Genomic DNA, 22,112 nt, shown 5'->3' with positions numbered 1-22,112 from the left:
GGAGGATTTTGAATGCTGCAATTTGGACTCCTGTGCTTTGAGTTAGATTTGCAGTTTTGCTTGTCTGTTGGGGAGACCAAATCTTAAAAAGTCTGGAGCAGCTAAGTACAATTTTAGTTATTTTCACAGAACATAAGAAGGGACAGTGTGGGTAAAATCTCATGTTTTCTCTTTGTAATTTGTTTAGTTTGCTAGAAATGCTTATTTAATAATGAATATGTAAAGATAATAATCTTCTCTAAAAAAAAAAAAAATATTTTTTTAGACAAGGCCCAGCTACTTGAAATAGCCAAAGCTAATGCGGCTGCCATGTGTGCTAAGTCTGGTGTTCCATTACCACCAAGCCTGATGCCTTTGTTATCTCAAAAGAAAGACGACAAAGCCAATCAGAAGTCATCAAGAGATACACTAAAGGAGCTCACTGAGGTAAGAGGGAACAACAATATCAACCCTAAAAATAAGCACATAGGGGTTTTTGTGATGTCCAGGCAAGCCATTATTCTGTGTGCTTGATCTGCATGTAAGCTGGAGAGTGATTTGAGCCCTTGTTCTCCAGACTTTTTCTTTTTTTGGTAAGTAATGAAGATGGGCTTTTTATTCCCATGGAAGTGCATGAAATCCATGTCTTTTGCTTTTTTTGTTTGTTTGTTTTGATTCTGTTCTAATTTACTACATATTGGTAGTTCTTGTAATCCTGTTAATAAAAATCAAGACCAAGATCCAGTGTAGCTAGTGCTGATTTGGTAGCCCAGACCCTGCCCTTTCCTTGCCCTCGCCAGCTGTGGGCATCTGTTGGATGACATTGTTGTTCTGTTGAATCAGAACTGGCCACAGAAGCAGTCTAGGCTGTTGTGTAATGGTGGTGTGCTCAAGTGGAGAACCCTTCCAGAACCTGATCAGCTTCTTGCAGCAATACTTGAATTATCTTTCCTCTGTTCATTGTAACCTGCAAACTGGACAAGCTGCTTCCAGTTAGAGTCAACTAATAATTATACAGAATGCATTTTGTTGATTAGCTTTCCCAGTAATGCAGGCTTTTCCTGTTGTCTAAAGAATGTGCTTCAGTCATTGGTTGGAAGTGTTGTAGCACAGAGGAGTGCAGGGATCTTTCCTTGGAAGGACTGATGAGAACAGTGCCATCAATGTGCCTTGGTTTTTAGTGATGGAGCTGTCTCTTTGTTCCTTACATGCAATCAAGTCATCAAATAGATGGGACGGATAAACTTGAATTAGAATCAACTTGGATAATGGCTTCACTTTGCCAGTATAATTTTCTCAAGTATTGTGTTCTCTAATGTCTTGTAAGTCCCCACTTCTCGTGGGAATGTAATAGCAGCATGATACTAGACTACAATGTTCTCAAACGGATTTTGAACTTATCGAATTATAGTTCTTACTGGTAAGCACTCAGTGCTGATAACTATGATCAATAAAGAGTTTTTAATCCTAAAATCCTAGACTCTCTAGAATGGCTTTTTTTTTTTTTTCCCTTGGAGGTTCTTTCCTCTTTTAAGTGTAGCATCCCCACAGCACCTGTTTTATATTCAGCTTCTGTCTTGTGTACCTGGTGAACATCAAAAAGATATCAGAAATCTGAGATCTTTTAGAGCCATCGTGTCTGACTATGTTGCTGCACTACCAGTGGAACTTAGAATTAGTAGTTATTACTTCTGTGTTTTTGTTGTGTACTATTTTTGAGTTATACTGAAGTTTCTGTCCAATTGCAATATGCTGGTTACATGGGATGCCAAGCAACCAGTGAGTTCCTATTCTGCAGCCTTAGACATACATTCTGCAACTAGTGCTGTGTAGGACGTTTTACGGTATGCTACTGAAATGTTACATCTGTGAAACTATTTGCTGCACAAGTGTCTAGCAAACCTAGGTAGGTAATTTAATAATGTGTATAAAATCTAAAACATACATTGATGATACTGCCAGGAGATTTTCTCAGTTTATACATCCTGCTTTAGAAAGGAAAGAGTTTTTTTTCTTTCGAACATTTTGTAAAACTTTTTTTATGTTGTAGTTGAAAGTCCAGGTTTATTCAGAGCTCTCACATTCATTTTTTTTTTCCTTTTTTCCAGAAATGCAAGAAGATTGCTCAAAGCACAGATGATGTGATAGTGAATAAGCCTCATGTTTCTGATGAAGAGGAGGAGGAGCGTCCTTTCTATAACCATCCTTTTAAGCTCAGTGAACCCAAACCTATTTTTTTCAACTTAAGTGTGAGTACTTCTTTAGTTTTCAATATTTTAAGTTACAGGTTGTTTAAAAGAGTGCAAGTAAAACTTTACATGAATTAAACAGGGATTGATATTCTTGGTGAAAGTGCACTGCAGTGTTGTTAAAAGTACTCTTGCTACAATAAGGAACTTAGTTGCAGTCTGAAAATGTGGTAATTATTGTGATTGCATTGAAACTGTGGTTTGTTTTTTCATTAATTAAAGTCTTTGCAACTTTTAAAACTTAAATAACATAAAGATGATTGGTTTTACTTCATGTTTTCATTCCAGAAGTATCATTATGAATTTACAAACAGCACTGGAATTGGGAAATGCTTTTGAAACAGCATTTCCTTGACAAACAAAAATCCCACAGCAAAATTCTAAAAACATTTTGAGGTGTTCTAAGTAGATGCCATCAGCTTTGTGCAGAATTCAAATTTTTTTTGTCTTCTTCAGTAGATCTCAGGTGTTCGCTGAAGGAGAAAAAAAGTTTTGTTCAGTTTGAGATCAGCTAGTGGAGAAGTAAATGTTGTGTACAGGATGAGGATCACTAATGTTGACTGTTATTAAGAGGGTCTAGATGTCTAGATTAAACCCTCTCCTTGGGTGACTGCTCTTGGCTCTGTTGGAGCTCATGTTAACACTTGATGGATATTAGCATGTTGGAAGGAATAAAGTAAGGGAGCTTTTCTTTAAGTGCACCTAGGATTTGTATGCTTTGGACAGTGGATTAGAAATTTTTAGATTAAATATGTTTTTGATATTTTTTGTGCCCATGAAAATCTGCCTTGAATTTGCAGGGTGTAAAGTACTATAAAACCATTAACATGGAGAGTGAAAATACAAGTGGCATTTATATTTTTATGATGCAAATATCTATAGCTTGTGGTGTATGCAAAATAGGCAGTAATACATATTTATGTAAGATGTAAGGTAGAAATAGCTTATCCTTGATGTTGTACCGTTAGAAGGAGGTGTGATGAAACTGAAGAAGTCCATACAGGCTTTGAAGAGGCATGATCTTTAGTGGTTGTAGGCTGTTCTGCCTGTTTTCCAGTTTTGACTCTTTCAGTATCATTCTTTCTGGATTCCAGTCTTTCTACCATTCCTGGGCGTGTTCCTTTGGTAGGAGTTTACCCAACATTGTGAGCTGTCTGGTCTCTGTTTCCCTCTTAGAATAGGAACCTGTCAGATTTCTGTGGACTCTTAGCATATTCCTTTCTAAGGAAAAGAATCTCTTGGACTTAATTTACTTTGAGGTTAGTGCTGCTATGAAAAAAAAAAAAAATCAAAGACTGGAAAACAAAATGTTGAAAATGGCTTTCTCTATAGATAATATATATAGCATATACAATATGTATAGTAACGTAGAGCTTTTTGTCATGTGAATATCACAGCCAGGATTTTTATTCTGGAGCTTTCTGTTACAGAATGCATGTGTGGCAGACTAAGATTGATCTTTTTATGATGGGGTGGAGTTAAAGCAGGGAGGTTCATTGTGAGCAAGGTTTTGCTGCAGATTTTTGTCTGCTGCAGCTGATTTAAGCAGTTTTAGCTTCTAGCTGTTTCATCTTCTCTTGTACTGCAATTTGTTCCTTGTGTGTTTTTAGGGCTGTGCTAAAACGTTTTGTTACAAAGGCTTTTGGTTTGATGTTAGTAAGAAGGAGGACTGTTCTATGAAAACATACCAAGTGTATGCAATCAGTTGTTTCTCAAAGGCATGTTGTATTATGTGGTTTTGCAAGTTTTAACTTTTTCTAATTTTATTTCTTTAAGACTCCCAGCATAAAACCAGCACCACCACCACAACCAAAAAATCAAGTCAGCCTGTCAAAGGAATTTCCTGTTTCATCTGGGTCTCAACATAGGAAAAAAGAAACAGATAGTGTCTATGGAGAATGGGTTCCAGTTGAAAAAGGCAAAGAAGAAAGCAAGGATGATGTTTTCCCCAAACCATCCATTGAGGTAAGGAAGGGAAGGAAAGCATATCATATAAGAAAACCAAAACAGTTACCTGGTCAGTCTGGTGTCAAATTGAAGTCTGTGAAGAAAAAAAAAAAGCGTACATAGGTAGTATCTAACACTTTAAAAAGTTGATTATCTGAATTTATGTGGTCTTCAGATTTGGTCACCGTGCTCACATGGCCGAGGATGGAAGCAACCTGTACCTGTACTGTGTTCTTTTGTTGACTAGTGACTTCTTTGTCTCAATAGAATGCAAACATTTTCTTTATGATGAAAAGCAAGTTTCTTGTTCAGTGTCCTGCAGAACTTAATACACTATGTTGAGACTTTCAGAATTATAAATTTAATAATAATTAGTATTGTCCTACCACTTTTAGAGCAATAACATTGCATTGAAATGTAATCCATTAAAACCACATTTGAAGGTAGTTTCCAAAACTGCCTTTTCATTTGGATGTGTCTACTAATTTTTTAGCTTTACAGTCACATTTTTTTACATAGTTGTCTTCCATGTGGCCTTCCAAAGGAAAATCTAGTTGTATGTATAATAAACTAAAAAAAAAAAAAAAACCCTAGAAATGGTTTCCCGCTTGAAATATCTTCAAAAGGATACTTTGTGGGGTTTTTCTAATTAAGTAAATTAAATATTTAAAGCAGATGTAAATTTTTTTCAAGTTGGTGTTAACCTCACTCCATCTGAAGACTAGTTCTCAAACCTTTCAAAGGTCATAAAAAACCCTTGACATCAATTTCTGACGGAAGAGTCTCTCACTTGGGGCATTTTGTTTTTTAAGAACTTCCAAAGATTGTACCATTCACTTCCTGAAGCACAGAAGGTATATTCTGTGTCTTTTACAGCACCAAAAGCACAGTGAATGTAAGTCGTTCAACAGACGTTTTCACTGTGTACCTCAGAGTTTGATGATCAGGCACCATTGTTCAACGATGATCGTTGTTCCCTCAGTACAGATGGCGACTGCTCTTTGGTGTTTGTCACAAACCACTAACATGACAAACATCCTGAAATATTTGTGCAGAATGTCATTCCCAGTTACTAGTGTATATATCTAAAAATTCCAGAGTACAGAAATGCTGGATACTACGGCCAGATTCTTACCAGGAGGTAAAAAGTCTCATCCTTCAAATGATTAATGATATGCTCCTAGTTTAGGCAAGCTCTGTAGATGTCTGCATCCAGGTTGCCAGTGACTCTAGGCTCGTGTCTTTGGCAAATGGGGTGAGCTAAACACTGATCGTTTGTGTATTGATTATGTAGAAGAGGCCTTAAAAATTGACATTGGAGTAAATATATTAAATTTAACTTTCTTTCCATTCTGTCATGTGTATCTTTATAAATGCTTGTAACAATGTTGTCTGTTTTTATATTGTGTGAATAAATATTTTTATTTGCATTTACCTTAACTTGGTTTGTGTTAAGGGTGATTTCAAGGGTCATTAGCTGACAGCTGAGTTTACCATCCCCTTGGGTCAGACAGTCCTTAATTTTGAAATACACTAATACTCTTGTAGTAGCAGAATCCCTGCATGTTTCTTCAGGGAGTCTGAAGGTAACTGAGAGCTTCTCTGTTCAGTTTTTTAAATGCTTATGAGGACTCTTTGTGGATGGAATGGCTTACTTTGAGCAAAATAAGCCACGTGAGTCCCTTGCTGTTGGCGTAGGGTAGTGGTGGAGTGCACTTGGATCCTTCAGCAAGTTTGACATATAATGTACCTCCATTCGTTGTTGCTGATTTTGAAATCTGTTTGTGACAATTCTCATGCAAGTCTATATTGACATGGAAAAAATGTAATTGGTTTTATTATTATGTTTTTATTCAAATCACAGAATTAGTTATGGATATAAGCAGTCTGAAATGGCCCTGCTAACGTATTACGAATTGTCTTAATAAAGCATTGTGCTTTCAATATAGTTATTTGTGGTAGTAGGAGATGGAGGGGAAAAAGTCTTGATTAATCTGAAGTATCAGCATGTCTCTAGAAGCTAAAGAAACCTATGAGAAAGAAGCTATGGTTGAAAGTCTGGAAGTATAGAGTTGGAGTGTTGTGTTTAAGTTTGGAGTATACAGAGGTGACTTACACAGAGAAGCCCTTATGATCTAAAAACATAGTAAATGCATTCGGTGTGTTGGTGGACCTATGAAATATGTCAGAAATGCCTGCTCTCTATTGTCAGCCTCTTCATTCTTGCTTCAATATTTGTGGTCTGTGTCTGTGGGGAAATACTAAAAGCCAGGACTGGAAAGGCAGAACTCTTATGGAGAATAGCATGCAGAACTTGAAACTGTTTGACTTGACTAAATAATAACTTTTCATACTTCAAGCAGAGATTTTTTTTTTTTCAAGATCCAAAGCTGCCATCGAGTGTCTTGACATAATACAAAGCCATGATGGTCTCCAAAATGGTGACTGGCCATGTGGGGAAAGTGTATGGGAATTCTAACTAACCAGGGTATCTACTAATAGGCCCCAGTCCGGTAAAGCACTAAAGTACACATGTATGTTTAAGTATGTGAGTGGTCCCAATGTGGTTTCAGTGGACTACTTGCATGCCTATGTGTATTGCTGGATTGAAGCTTTGGTGAGTAGAATTAACTTTTATTTTTCTCCTGAACCAGTTTCACAGACAAAACATTGAAGAATTATTTTAACTGTGTATGGTAAACTTATTAACTCAAGAAAGTGTGTATTTTAAACAGGCATTTTTTTACTTATATGATGCTCATGTTAGGTGATTGTTAGAAAATATTTTATTTCTTCTTGTGCCTTGTTCATGATCTGTTTTTTGTCAGCTGGGACAATAAACAAATACTGACGGTAGTTTCGTAGACACGTAGGATTTCTGGCATTTAAAGTCTGTCTTGGTTAGTGCCAGATGTTTCGGCAGGGATCTTCCCAACAGAAATACTTTATATCCTAAACAGTAAAAAAAAAAAAAAAAAAAATCTCCTGTCTTAAAATAATATTTAATAGTCAATACAAAAATAATGATTCTGTTTTATGCAACTGTAGATATTCATATCTGTTTCTTACTGGTTTTTCGCATTTGCTAAATTTTTGACTTGGTTCATGTAGCAGGGATTTTGTGGATTAACTTTATTTTTCTGTTCAGCAGAGTCAAATTAGTTTCAAATCAGCTCCAGTTTCTTCTACTGGTCCTTTATTCTACTATAATGTGTGCAACGCTAAGGTTATGAGATAGTAATTAACAAAAGACAGAAGTCCTTTGTAAAATAATTTATAAAAAAACCCAGTTAAACCATAATTTATGTTGTATGTATGCCACCAGCTCTTTCCATTATTGGATTTTTTCTGTGCTTCAAACAGTTCCATCCCTTTCAGTCTCCTTCACATGCTTATCTTTGAAGAAATTTCATTTGTCTCTGTTCTTTTTCTCCTTTCAAAATAGAATGATCCATAAAATGCACATCAACTGAAGAACAAGGCACAAGTTATTTTACAAAACAGCTGTATAGTAGCCATAATTGCTACATTTTTATATCCCCAAATGTTTTGGATTTCTCTCGTTTGCATTGCACATAGAGATTTGCATTGAGCTTCTTCATTTACTCTGTATTTTTACCCAGATAATTCTGATTAATATGTGTAAGGTAGTTTCACATTTATTTTTCTGTAAATTCTATTCTAGTTCAGCAGCACAGATGTAAATAATCCTTTCCAAAACAGTAAAATTTATGAGCTGCCAGACTGGTTTTACTTTTCTGCAAGCCTGTTTTAGGCTAAACCTGTTTTAGGCTGAAGTTTAGAATTTAAAACACTAAAGCCAAATTCATGTAGTATATGTGATTCTTGCTGTAATTTTTTTATACATATAACTTGAAATTTTAGAGGCTTATGTGAACAGCTCTGTGTGAAGGATTTTTTTTTTTTTTTAATTCTTAACTAAATTGCATTTAATTCTGTTGGTGAGTTAGATTCCATTGAACAATATGCTTCCATATTTATTTATTATACACCAAAACTTTTTGTGATCAAAATAGTTTTCTGAAAACAGTTCTTTTGATATTTTGTATGTACAGGTGATACTAAATTTTCAGGGTGTTATACTTCAGATTTTGTATTTGCTTAGAAAAGCCCATCTTGTATATGTTTACCAAAAACTCCTAGTGTTTTTTTCACGTTGCCTATTTATGTATCAAATCAGCTGTTCAATGTGTAAAACAACTTTGTAGTATTTTTGGCATTTATTCTATAACAGCTTCTTCCAGATCAGAGGGACATTATTGTGGTCTGATATATTTTTTTTTAAATAATATTTTTCTTCCTAGGGTGTGGACATAACTACAGCTATGAACGATCGAGCACTGGCTCAGAAAAGGCTTAATGAGAATACATTTGATTTAGAAGCCATGTGCATGTTAAATCGTGCACAAGAACAGGTACGTTGAACTTTTTCATTGGCATTTTGATGAACTTGATGTCCAGCTTTTTGATGAAAGTAAATGTTTACCCTTTATAGCAGCTGATTTTTTTTTTTTTTTTTTCCTTGGGTATTTAAGTACAGGTTTTTGGAAGCCACATTTATGGGCACATGGTTAAAAAATGTGCCTTTATTTTGCACTTCACAACATTGATTTTGAGGATAAGCAAACCATGAACCATGGAGTTTCAAGACTTTGAGCTCATACTTTAGAGTTAACATACAAAGATGCTCAGCTTTTTTGGAGCATCTGCGTACAAATGAGTGTTATTAAACAAAGAACTAAGTGTGAGGAGTCCTCATGGAGAATGAGTGAGAAGCAACAGAGAATCGCAAAAGAAAAACGTACAAATTTTTATTTTGGTCTTACATTTTATTTTTATTTTGTAGATTGACGCCTGGGCTCAATCAAACTCCATACCTGGCCAGTTCACAGGAAGTACTGGAGCACAGATACTGTCCTCGGATGAGCTAACCAACAGTGGTCCTCAAGCGTGGATTAGAAAGGTAGAAGTTATGCAGACATACTTGTCTAACTGTCACATTTTAAATAGCAGTGGAAGTATCGGAAAATGCAAAAGATGTGCCTTAAAAACCTGTGGTAATGCATGTGTCAAATACAACAGGTTGAGTTAAATTGCTGTCTTTGATCAGTTTAGATACTTGCTGCTGCTGTGTCCATTTTGTTGTGCATTAAGGTGTTGCTCATGACAGAGTACTTCAATAAGGTGTGCGTCTGATATTTGAGTCAGATTGGTTCATATATACCGTTACCTTACACTGAAATGACTTTCCTGATACTGGTATGTTTGCAGTGGTAGGTCCATCACTACTTTTACAGGACTGGAACAGATAAGGCAAGGTTTGATCCTGATGTTGTTGACGTCAGTGATGTTTTGGCATCAACGTCAGAGAACCAAGTCCCAAACTGCCGTTTTGTTTGACTTGGTTCTGTGTGATTGCTACTTTGCCTCTATTTGTATCACCAGGGTTTTCTGGAAGCCAAAGATTTGGGATATTAACCCAGGAGTTGCAGCTGGGTTAAGAAGTTTAATGTCATCCTACAGTGGAATAGTTACCTCGTACTGCAGACTAATACTGGCTTATTTTTGGGGTGTGGTGTGTCATACATACATGCACTTTATAAGTTTAATAATTCATGCTTCATCTTTAAAAATGAATAATGAATTGGTTCTCTTTCAAGAAGTAGAACTGAGGAATTAAAGCAATGTCCATCCTTCAGGCAAAAAGTATGAGTTACAGTGGTCAGTCTTGCAAGTGATGTAGTGGAGTATACACTGTATCTGCTTACCCTTCTAGAACACAGTGTGAAGACAACCCTCAAAACTAGTAGGTTAGAATTGAGGCTTAAGTAGAATTCTGCATAAAACTTGCTGTAAACTGAACACAAAAGTCTGGAATTACAACATCCTAAAAATAGAAGATTTTTTTTGCTAGGATTCACTAACTTGTTTTTCCACGTTCTATAGCCAAGCAATACAGAGAGCCAGGCAGCACAGAGATTGGAGTTACTTGCTAGATGGGAGCAGTTTGGGTTCTTCTCAGTATTAATACAGAGCATAGATAGTAGAGTAATATTTTAATAATTATTAACTTTTGAGGTTGTAACAAAATGTTGACTTGGATGATTGTGATAATTGTTCCTGGCAGAAAAACTTAGACATATAAAGCACTCGGCAGGGAAGTATTGGTGGGAAGAGGAGAGCTTTTCCATCATGAGGCTTGTGAAAGAGATCAGCAAGCCTAGGAGGGTTATCCCATTCAGTGTCTTGAGCGAGTTCCCAAGGCAGTGGAAAGGGAGCAACTCCAATCATCTCTTTCCCATGCCTCCTCTTCTCATCTTGTCATTCCTTGAGGTTCTGTGTTGGTCTTCTGTGCCTTACAGTGACAGCAGTGTCCGCTAACAAAAATTAAGTGGAGAACAGAGGCCTGTTCTCCCTCGATCTTTTAACTTCACTCCATGATCTGCTTCTAAATAAAAACAAACAAACCGATACACAAACCCTATAAAACACTTCATAGGGTGAAAATGAGAGAAGAGTTTGGGTTCTGGCTTGTGGACATGACTGCTGTGTGGAACAGAAGCATAATGGAACATTTTGTTGAATCTAGAAATAAGAGAGAGCTGGCAGAAGCACTTCGTCCTTCGCATAGCTGTAAAAATGTAGTAATTTGCAGTAGTAAGCCTCCTCCCTAGCAAGCACATTGTTTGGTTTGTCAGAAAGGAGGCTGCTGCTGGGAACAAGAAGAGTTGTTGGGTGAAGATGATGAGGACACAGTCCTCTTTCCTGCTCTGGCATTCCTCAGCTTGACTTCTTTTGCTCTTTCCAGGTTCCATATTTGCACGCACATTGCCATCAAATTCATGTGATGACAAGTAGTTACAGTCACATGCCCTCTACAAAATTCATTAGGGGCTACACAAGACTTGCCCTGGTTTGGGTGGGTTTCTTTTTGTGTGTGTGTTTCTGTAGGAATCATGAGGCCTGTGGAAGCTTTCACAAAATTTAGCTTTGATGAACTTAATGTGGAGTAACATCGTGTGTTTAGAGAGTGATTCCACAAAAAGAAGTGAAGTAGGGCTAATGGGTTATGAATGCATGTTATCTTTCTCAGTGATATGAATGCAAACTAACCACGAAATGCAAAGTACAGGTTGTATTTTACTAAGTCACTTGAAGCTGTATAACTTAGATCCTGTTAATTTTGTAATGCAGCATGGAAAAGTTAAATTTGTATTCCCTTTTTTTGTCCTAAGAAAATGCATTTTAACATCAAAAAACCAGTAGTATTTCTTAATTTTACATGCACTAGAAGGGCTGTGGTGTTTCCTGGGGCATGTTGTATGTGTAAATTAACGCACGTTTCCGACTGAAGATGTCTTTGGAGATGTCATAAGCAATTTCCGTAAGAGGACTTGTGGCCATGCACTGTTCAGCAGAAACAGAGCCCGTGTCAGCTAGTTATTTGTGTAGCATTAAACAAAGCATTAGAACACGTACAGACATTGTTCTTGGCAGATAAATCACAAAACTAGATAGGTGTAACAAAAAGGAAGAGCTGTGTCAGGAGGGGAGAAGAATTAAAGTATTTGGGAATTTGTTTGATAAGCACTGTGTTCACTTTGCATTTCTTGGCTTTCAGCTTGTTTTTTTTACTTTAAAAATGACTCTGGAGAGGTAATATGTACTCAAACCAAAATAGACCTGCAATTTCAGTTTTATCTCAATAAAGTTTTGAGGGAATGAGTCCCTGAAGCGGTTAACGTGGCATACCTGAGCAGCTGACGTACCAATTAGAAGTACGGTGTGGTTTTCTAACGTGCTAACTCATGATGTTCACATGTAGGGTTCTCAGCACTATTCGTAAAGTAATAATATGTTGTTAGGTTTCTTGTATCGTTCAAACAAATTTATGAACAATTTTATCCTTCTCTTTTGAAAAGTGGTTTCTGTTTCAAATTATTATCATTGGTGTAATCAGTTCACAAATACGACTTGTCCTGGACGTTGTTTTTTTTCCTTTTTTTTTTTCTTACAAATACACTATGCTGCTGACTAATGTCACATCAGAGGAAGTGCTCAATTATTTTTTTCCAAGCAAATTCTGTTGAGGTCTACTTGCTCAGACTTTCCCAGACTCACCACTTGTTTCTGGATTTATCAGCTTAATTGTGTAGCCTAAACCTGCTCTCCCAAACAAGGTTTCTGCAGTGTTTTATATAATGCTTGGGATCCATTTCATTCAGTTGTGCTAAATAAAGCATAGCAGACAGTTTTACTATGGCCATTAGAATCCCCTGTTTGAGTAACAAGTTCTGGAAAGTTAGTGTTCCTTCCATTCTTCCACAGTCACAGCAGATGAGTAAAACTCAGGCTAACGATGGAGGTGAAAGTAAGTTTTGTGATTGTCACTTGCACAAGGATTGCTGACCTTGTAAGAGAGGTCATCAAAGCACTTGTGTTCCTGTTGCCTTAGGTGACACAGTGAGCTTTCCTTGGGAGCGAAGGCCACGTGGCAAGGCAAATTAACTACGTGTTAGTTATGTGTGACTGGCGTCCGCTGCAGTCCTCAGAATGTTTCTGGTTCCAGTTATCCTCAGTTTATTTCCCCTCATGGTATGCAAAAGCTGTGAACAGAAAGCCTGAAGGTGATCATGACCATAGTTTTTATAAGACATTTGATGGCATTCTTCAGAAAGATACTCTTCCTCTCTCATATTGGGGAAGGAATGTGGCTGCTGCTAAAAATGTCAGTTTATTTCATGCAAAATTAACGACTCTGCAAATGTTTTGCCAAAGATAGAGGCTTATTGCTGGTACTTGACTCACAGAAATTTTTCCAAGTTAGTCTTAAAGTAATCTCTGAGACAGCCTGTTTGCTGCAGCTGAAACTGTCCATATAGTGCCTTTAAGATTTTGTTGTCTTTTGCTTAATAAATTACAGCTCAAAAGAAATAAATCTTCCCTCTGACAGAACTTAGGTTTGAGTGCCACATCAGCATTGTGAGAAGGACTAGGTAATTTCTTTTTAGAGAGCAGAAATTGAGGCTGTATTATAAGATCTCTCAAATGATTATAGCTTGAAGATTTTGGATGTTGCGAGTGCTGTTTTTTTAGATTGTTCATTTCAATGCTGCATGCTGTCCTTTCCCCAAAGGCTGCTTTGGCAGTTAGATGGTGGCTGTCCAGCTTGTGTTGTGTTTCAGAAAAAAACCTGTAAAATCATCTTTCAGGTGTGATTTTTTTTCTTGAGTTTTCTTGTTAAAGCCCTTAAATGCTAATTCAGGCATTCATATCCCCCAAAATTTGTTGTCCTAAGGTATCTTTAAAAAAGGAATAGTTTCAGTTAAAATTACTAAAAAAAAACCCTAACATTTTACTGTTCAGTGTTCTTTTGAAAGAATAAGTATGGACACAAGAATGTGACTTATTTGTCTCCATCTGCTGGCAGAATGGAAGTGTGCTTTGATTTGCTGACCTTTCATGGAATTTAGGGATCAAAAGATGAGAAAAATGATACTGAATTTTCACATAGGCTTACTCAAATTGAGTTCAGTGAGTGAAAGAAAACAATTATTTTGTGAATAATTAGTTGATTTTGACAACGGTAACCAAATACTTGGAAACCTGGGCGTTTGTTGTATTGTACTTTTCCATTTGATATCCTCTTTATGAGTCAGATCTGCAAGGATGCATAGCTGCTAATTAGCTATGTGAGACTTGTCACTTTGTGATTTCAAAACCAAAAAGAAATTTATACCTTGCTTCCCTGCTCTTGTTAATGTTCCTACTATTTTTTATTTTCAAATGCACTTAAAAACATGGCACTAGTTTTTACTCATAGTGTATGAACATGGTCTGAGTGAAACTGTTAGTCATTAAATGATTTAAAAAAATAGTGACAGAGAATATAATTGTCCAGGTGACATTAGAAATTTATATTCAGTTGACATCAGAAATTTATATTCAGTTTATCCTTTTAAAAAAAAAAAAAATCCCACAAACTTTTGCCCTGCTGCAGTCCTTCTTTGCTTCTTCAGTAAACTGAATCAAAGTAGGCTTCTTCTGGCTCCTTTGCCATTGTTACCAAAATTACTTCATTCAGACTTTCAGTGTGATGCAGAAGTGCAGCTGTTCTGTAATGAAACAATTTCAAATGCCTTGTTGTCTTGGTTCTGGTGTAGGGGTTTGAGTCAGCATAGTGTAAGGAATTCCTGTTAAAGTTATCGGCTAGGATTCTGATTTCACACATTAGAAAAGTATTTTTAATTAACGGCACTCTAAATTCTAGAGTTCTTTTCATTTCCAGTATTTGGAATTTGTTCAGGCTCTGGCAATTCCTAATAGGAACTCAAGGCTTTGATTTTTAACTACTAACAGGAGTATTTTGATGATGTTCTCCTTTCTGCACCACTCTGAACCCTTGAATTAGTACATTGACAGGTGTGATGAGAAAGCTGTGTAATGTTCAAACGACCTCATCAAGAAATTGCACTCTTACCATTTGTGAACTGAATACACACTGGTGGTAATGAAACGGATGTTTATATTGAAAATTCTATCATTGCAAAGCAGGTGCAAAAGAGGAATCGGAACCCAGGGTGACATTGACTGGGGTTTGTATCATTCTCGGCATGGTTGCCCTTTTCTTATGAGAGGTTCCTGGAAAAGAGAGGGGAGGATGAAAATGGAAGTAAGTAAAAGCCATTCTAGGTGTATAGATTGAGGCAGCTCGTATGGAAGAAACTGATTGTCTCTGTGTACACAGACACACACACGCACACACACTGCATGGTCTGCACCAGTCAGAAAAAGGTTGAACTGGAGAGGTGCACTTGGCCTCTCTGCTTTTCCACCAGACCACTTTGTTCTTAAATGCAGCATCCGGTTGCATGATTGGTAGGCATTTACTGTTTGGAGAAGTCCCGCCACAATCTAAAGCAAATTTTTTTTTTTTTTTTTTTGGTTAAATTTTTTAACACTGTGCTCATGGGGATTACACACATACATCACTAGTGTGTGTCAGTTGCCAGTTTGAAATCCCCTTAAAAATACATTATCCTTAGTCTCTGCAAAAGTAAGACTTCTGGTTTTGTTTACGTACAAATCGAAACCAATGACCTGTCAGTCCTTTGTCGAAATCTGGGAAATGCTTACTTTTGCAAACACAACTCAAAAGGAAAAAAAAAAAAGTTCTATTAATTTGCTTTGATAGTGAGTAAAATTTTCACAAAAATACTAGGCATTGTATCATCTAACCTACTGTGCAAAATAACTGATGGACTTATCAGTGCCAGTGTGTAAACTTGTATATTTTAAGGCAAGCAATTTTTTGCTGTGATGGAAATGATTGACTTACTTACTTGGGTCAGTGGGGGGGGCAGAAGAGAGATGATAGTTCACAGAATAACCTGTGAACTTTCACCCCTCTATATGGAAACTTGTTTCAGGGTCAAATCCTTGTAGCTGCCTTCTTGCCACGGTCAATGCCAGCCCTACTATTCACAACACTGCGGCCATCGAGGCCTAGGTACGTAAACATTTAAGAGAGTTTTTAAAGTTCTTTACATCAAAACAGATTTTTAAAATTTCTGTTTATAAGCTTTCACCATTTAACAACTATTATGTTAATGATGATTTGAAAGAATGTGAAGACTACTGCTGCTAAACTGTGTGGCTAAGCGCGGATTTTCCTTAAAAAAAAAAAAAAAAAAAAAAGACCTGTATGTTTCATGTGGCTTTTCAGAGTAGAACTTGAATGTGCAACTGCTGTATAATAAAACGGGGAAACTTTTTTTTTTTTTATATTTAAAATACGCCTGAACACTATGTGAATGTCATTACTAAATGTGCTTGTATTTTGTTCAATAACTAGGTACACTTGGCACACATGTTGCCAGTTAAACAGTTAACACTGCCTCCTTTCACAAGATGAGAAGAGATGCATTGGAACCAAAGTAGCGTGTTTAAAAATGGACGGTTATCGTTTTATTAAATACATCTGTCTGAAATGGGTCACTTGCCACTCTTGGATTGCATTAGAATTTTCTTAAGTTGTTCTTTTTTGAAAATACTGATTTGTGTCTTGTGTGTCTGCGTGCATTCTGGTTTATACAAAATGTTAATGTATATAAAGCTAAGGTGTATTTTTTTTGAATTGAGTCTGTGAAAGGTTGTTAGAAATGTTGGGTTTTGGTTTTTTGTTTTTTTTTTGTTTTTTTTTTTTTTTTTTAAGCTCCCACTTATTTTTTAACATCCCAGTGCTAACTTTAGGACTTGTTTTACTTTTATTTTTCTGGATAGGATCAGTTCTTAAGAGCAGCCCCTGTAACTGGAGGAATGGGAGCTCAGCTGATGAGAAAAATGGGCTGGAGAGAAGGAGAAGGGCTCGGAAAAAACAAAGAAGGCAGTGTTGAGCCTATTATGGTCGATTTTAAGACGGATCGAAAAGGTAAGCCCTTCCTGAAGTGTCTTACGGCAGTATAAACTTCCCATGTCTGTTTTGGAGGTGGGCAATATCACGTCAAAGTCATAAGCTTTTTCTGGGTACAACTTCCCTCTAAAAATCAACAGAATGACCTAGACGATTTTGTTATGGTTTTTTCAAGCCCTGGACTATGTATATAGGCTTTGTGCTTAGGCCCATGAACTCTTCCAGACGTTTTTTAACTTGCCCTTAAACTTCACCTTCCATTTTAAAAAAGTGCTTCTCAGTGTTTCTTAAATTAGGGATGTGTTTCAGTTAGATGTGTGGAGAGGGCGTGGACAGGGAAATGACTTGTGGAGAAGCTGTTGTGGTTGGTCTAGAGAAAAGCGGCTGAAGCAGGAGTGGGGTAGGATGGAATGTTGAATAGTTTAGTAAGTTTCAAACTGGTGTGAAGGTTAGAGGTGGGAGCTACAGAGCCCGAGTTAGGGCTGCCTTTCAGCTGAAGTCATGGCATGAACAGGCTGCCATAATGATGTTTTTAGGTCTTCCAAATGGGTTGCTTCCTTTTTTTGTCCATCTCATCTCCCTGCTGATCCATCTCCTAGTTTGATCTCGCCGCAGGCACCTGTACTCAACTACAGTGATGTTCCCCTGGTTGTTTCCAAAGACTGCTTTTGCAGTGTTTTCTCCTTTTCTTTATATAGTCTGTGGACACGGGTGGAGAACTGTTGCACTTGTCTCACTTCATTGAAAGAACTACCCTTCTATTCACAGGCAGCACGCTGCTGCTTAGGCTAGCAGTGTGATTTATGCAATTGGCTGTATCACCAGCATTTTCTGCAAGAGTTCTTTTTTCAGAGTGAATGTTTATGAAAGTTTTCCATCTGAAATACCTACACAAGTTCTGACCATTTTAAATACAAGATGCAGAATTTCAGCAGTCAAGATTTATGATTTTATGGTTCTATTATGCACGTTACCAAAACGAACAACTGAAGACTGACTTGGGAAAACAAATTCTCACTCTTGTTCTCAAATATTTTTTTTTAAAACTGAGAACCTTTAATATATTAAATAGATTACATATCACATTAAAGCCTGAAGATAATTTCAATTATGAGTTGCTGTTAGCTTTTGTCATAATAGAGCTCAGAAGAAAAACAAAGCATCTAAATGCAGATGTTGTGAAGTTTATTTGCAGAGATGCTGTGTGAGGAATCGATAGGTGTCAGTTTTGTTCTCAATACAGAGATAGTTCTGTACTGCTCAGGTGACTAAGGTAGCAGTGAAAATATAATGTAAAAATTTAAATACTAAGTGCAAAGAGGTAGAAAATGAGAAGGCAAGCCCATATTATGAAAAAATCCATTGCTTTCTAAATTCTGAAAACCTTCCGGCAGCATAGTATGGTTTTATAGAGAAGTGCAACGGTCTCAAAGCATAGACACAATAATGGACATCTTTGTTTTAAACAAACAATGACCAAACTTGCTTCTCAACTGTTTTTCTTCTGTGCAACATTTGTGTTTACAGAAAGAGAAAAAAACCCAAACAAAACCAAAACCCCAACCACCCCACCAAAAAAAAAAAAAAGGGGGGGGAAAAAAACCACAGTAAAAACTGGTGAAAGAGTGATTGCCAAGAAATTCTTGGAAAAATATTTTTTATTATTACTTAGTTACTGTGATCGTTGTAGTTCTTTTGTAAAGCTCTCACTGCTAGTAAGAGTTCCTTCAGTTTAGCTTGATTAATATCAGTCAAAGGGAAGATGTTGAAAACAGTAAATTTCAGTGTTATTTTCTCAAGCAGGCTTGATAACAGAGCAATGGATTTTTGGGGTGAGGAGGGGAGAGTTAGCTCTGTTCATTGTGTTGCTTGCTTCTTGTCACATCAGAGGAAAGAGGTGGTATTGCTGCATGACCTGTGGACTTTTTGAATGTTAAAAACATTTGGGTTATAGACAGCTATGTCAGAACTCAAGTTCCCAGTTCTAGAAGTGTGCCCCAGGATCCTTGTGCAGTTTCTGATACAAATGTTCTTAACACTTTCAGCATTTGGTAACTAAAGTATAAAGCATCTAAGGCCTGGGACAGGATCAGGTCCTTACTGTGCTGGGCATTCTCTATCAGGAGGTTTGCTCTTTCTGCTTCAGAACACTCGGTTTTCAACAAGTAAAAATGCTAGGTGGAGTTAAAGGATGCCTCTTCCTGGCATGAGACAGACTCATCTGAAAATACTGATAACCTTACTAATGGCTGGGTTTTGCTTTAATTTCGCAGGTTTTAAGTGTTTTGTTGTTATCATATATGCAGTCTTACCTGAAAATTTCCACAGAAAATCTAATGGTGTTCTGTGTTGATACAGAATACTTTTTAATATTGTGCCAACCAAGTCTGTGATATGGGGAGACAATTCGCATTATGAAGAGGCAGCATGTTTCATGCCTTACAAAGAAGCAACTGAACAGTGATTATACATTTATGATGAGTAGCTGAAAAACTACTTCAAACATTAGTGTTCTTTGATGCTTAAATGTTTAAATAAAGTCAAATTTTTAAAAGTTCTGTGTGTAGAGGTATAAAGAAAAGTCAAATTTTTAAAAGGAGTCTCTTACTGAATAACCCATTTTTCTTGTGTAAGGTTTTTTTAAACAGTTTTAGAACTTAAATCCTCAAATAAAGTGCTGTTTCCAGATAGTAAAACAAGCAGTTTACTGAGGAGTTGCTCAGTAGGCTGCTCTAAGACGTGAACCAGAAAGTTGTCTGCTTTTGCCACAGCTTTCACTGAGACCCTGTTTCTTGTAGACACTGAGTGAGGTCTGTAGTTTTCTGACAGCATTAAAACCAAACCCTTCTTGAGCTTTGCTCTTAGATGGGTACATTGTTGGTTGTCTGTGTTCAGAGAAGCTTGGTTCATCTGCAGAGTTTGCTGGAGTCCGTTGCAGCTTTTTTGAAAATATCTCTTGAGATACGAGGGACAAGATGTGGAAGACAAGTGCCAGTGACTTAGACTGGGAGAGAGACAGTAATAATGTGGAGAATGACAGAAAAGTTATTTTTCTGGTGGAAATCTTTCATTGATTTGCATATGAAATTTTGCAAAGAAGAAAAAAAATTTTGTTTCAGTGATAGTCTATGGGGGTTTCATGCCATTTATGAAGTCCCTACATAGGAGCTGCATGAATATTAGGGTGAAAATCTGGGAAGGAGGGGAGCATTTTCTTTTAAAGCAAAACAAAATGCCAACCAACCAAAAAAAAAAAAAAGCTAAAGGAATAGGAAGAAACCAGAAACAATTGCAGTGTCTCTCTGTCTTTATTCACCAAAGCCAGGAACAGAAGCAAATCGAGGTAAGAAACAAAGTAATGCTGAAGGATTAAAGTCTCAAGAAATGCTCAAAAAAAGTCAGGTATTTTGTTTATGTTGTGCTTAAGGTAATAGCAATATGAATGGAAAGAAACCCGAGTCACTTCATCAACAGGGCACGTTTACTGGTGTTTGATGCATTTTTGGCAGCTGTTATATTTTATGTCTTATTCTTGTAAGATTTTTTTAAAAGAAAAATGTACACCTTCTGTGTTCCACGGTGACTTCCATTGGAGCTTGTGCTCTTTGTATTGACTTGGGGCCCAGTTGCATTCTTTTCTGCTGCTTTATGTTCAGATGAGATTGAAATCACAATAATCAGGCTGTGAACTTGTACATAAAGCATAAATATTTGAATACTGTTAGATAAAGAGACCACATTTAAGAAGACTGCTCTGTTACTCATATCATAAAAGGCCATACTAGGTACACTTTTTACTGTTTAATGTAAATACTTCAAATGCTTAGTATTTTAGGAGCATACTATTAATATTAAGGTAATGGATGAGCCATTGAAACCAAGTGTTTCCTGATCTGCATAAGACTACTTGAAATTTTCTACTACCTGGCTTGTCAAGAGTCTTACTAGAGCAGTTGAAGAATGTTACCTGTAGTATAGCAGGGAAAAAAAATTCTGGATGAAAGGGATGTTTGAAAGACTTTTGAAAAGACAGTTGTGTCGTGACTCCAGGTTTCATCTCCACTGATAACATGTTATTGATGAGAATACAGAAATTGGGTGGGAATCATACGTGTAAACTTTATTGTGTTTTGTTAAGGGCTTGTTGCTGTGGGAGAGAAGGCACAGAAGAGATCTGGACATTATGTTGTGATGAAGGATCTTTCAGGTGAGACTCTTACTTGCCTAAAAAGGCAATTTACTTTAAATGTTTGCTTTGGTAGCAGCATTGAGATTTCAAATACATTTTATCTTTAAGGTAAACATCCAGTTTCTGCATTGATGGAGATCTGCAACAAAAGAAGATGGTCACCACCTGAATTTGTGTTGGTAGATGATAGTGGGCCTGATCATCGCAAACATTTTATCTTTAAGGTGTGTTTGAGTTTCCTTGTTTGCTCTTGGGGTCTTTCTTAAAGGTGATGAAAATTCCTGTACATTCACGTTTATATTTGTATATAACCATCACAGCCCCTTCAGGGGTTGGCTGAGGACTGCTAAGCGGTGTCTCAGTGCCAGAATTTCAAGTCCTGTTTCTGTTAATGGTCAGATCAGATCTCTGGAGCACATGAATCTCTAAATGTCAAGAAACACTACTTCACTTCTTAGTAAAATCATTAGCCTGTGTGGTTTCATATTCTTGCTGTTCACTTGCTGGTGTGGTGTTAAGTCTTACTGTTGCCAGTGTGCAGCGAGTAAGATTTAGTTATTTTTGTTCAGTTACCTTACAGGAGAGGCTTTTTGTTTGTTTTTCATGTAATGTCTTGCATTAGCAGTTACTATTTGGAAGCGATTATGCCGGCCGATCAGCTGTGGAATTGGTGTGCCTCAAAGTGGAATTACACAGGGTGTGCTTAAAGGAACTCTGTAGCGCTGCCTGGGAGAAGCAAAGGGGTGCCTCCTAACACTTTCTTCCCCCCTCCCCTCTTCTTTTGTCAACAGGTGAGAGTCAATGGAAATGAATATAGGCCTACTTTTGCCAGCCTTAATAAGAAGCATGCTAAAGCCACAGCAGCAACTGCGGCTCTCCAAGCGATGGGACTTGTACCAAAGGAAAGCATGGTTAATACCACCATGTTTAGGAGTGCCTCACACCGCTAGATATTGTTTTTTATATTGACATTATTTCAAATAATTATACTCTGCACAAGAATGGTATTTGCCCTGTCATGTTGTAAATACGTCGGCAATTCCCACGTTGTAAAAACTGTACAGACACCTTCAGGTTTTTCTTTTGTACCATCAAAATGTATTTAAATCATACTTAGTTTTTGGTATGTTTATATTGTTTACATTAGTGATGTAATTATTTCTTAAATGACTAAATTGGACGACAGACTCTGGAGGCATCAGTAATCTAAACCCTTGTTCAGAACCTCACGCAGTTCCTCTCCAGTCCGGAGCGTCGGCGCTGTTGTGCCACGCTGCAGTGCCTGGCTCCGGGCGCCGCCGCCGGGTGGCGGGCG

General features: G+C 37.1%; 1 protein-coding gene across 1 annotated transcript in view; it reads left to right on the top strand.

Moving 5' to 3' along the window:
* The window catches only part of LOC103776002, a gene marked incomplete at its 5' end in the record, with an annotated part of 36,616 nt that extends 14,533 nt beyond the window's left edge, over positions 1-22,083 (top strand). Inside the window, 9 exons of the mRNA XM_008943482.1 lie at positions 266-426; positions 2,088-2,228; positions 4,005-4,193; positions 8,501-8,611; positions 9,043-9,159; positions 16,479-16,626; positions 20,747-20,815; positions 20,906-21,021; positions 21,589-22,083. Coding sequence (XP_008941730.1) covers positions 266-426; positions 2,088-2,228; positions 4,005-4,193; positions 8,501-8,611; positions 9,043-9,159; positions 16,479-16,626; positions 20,747-20,815; positions 20,906-21,021; positions 21,589-21,747 — 1,211 coding nt within the window. The remainder of the gene's footprint in view (positions 1-265; positions 427-2,087; positions 2,229-4,004; positions 4,194-8,500; positions 8,612-9,042; positions 9,160-16,478; positions 16,627-20,746; positions 20,816-20,905; positions 21,022-21,588) is intronic.
* Between the last annotated feature and the right edge of the window lie 29 nt (positions 22,084-22,112).

Source organism: Merops nubicus, unplaced genomic scaffold (genome assembly GCF_000691845.1).
Source record: "Merops nubicus isolate BGI_N331 unplaced genomic scaffold, ASM69184v1 scaffold19437, whole genome shotgun sequence".
In the NCBI taxonomy this organism is placed as follows: domain Eukaryota; kingdom Metazoa; phylum Chordata; class Aves; order Coraciiformes; family Meropidae; genus Merops; species Merops nubicus.
This window is presented reverse-complemented; position numbering and strand designations above follow the sequence as displayed.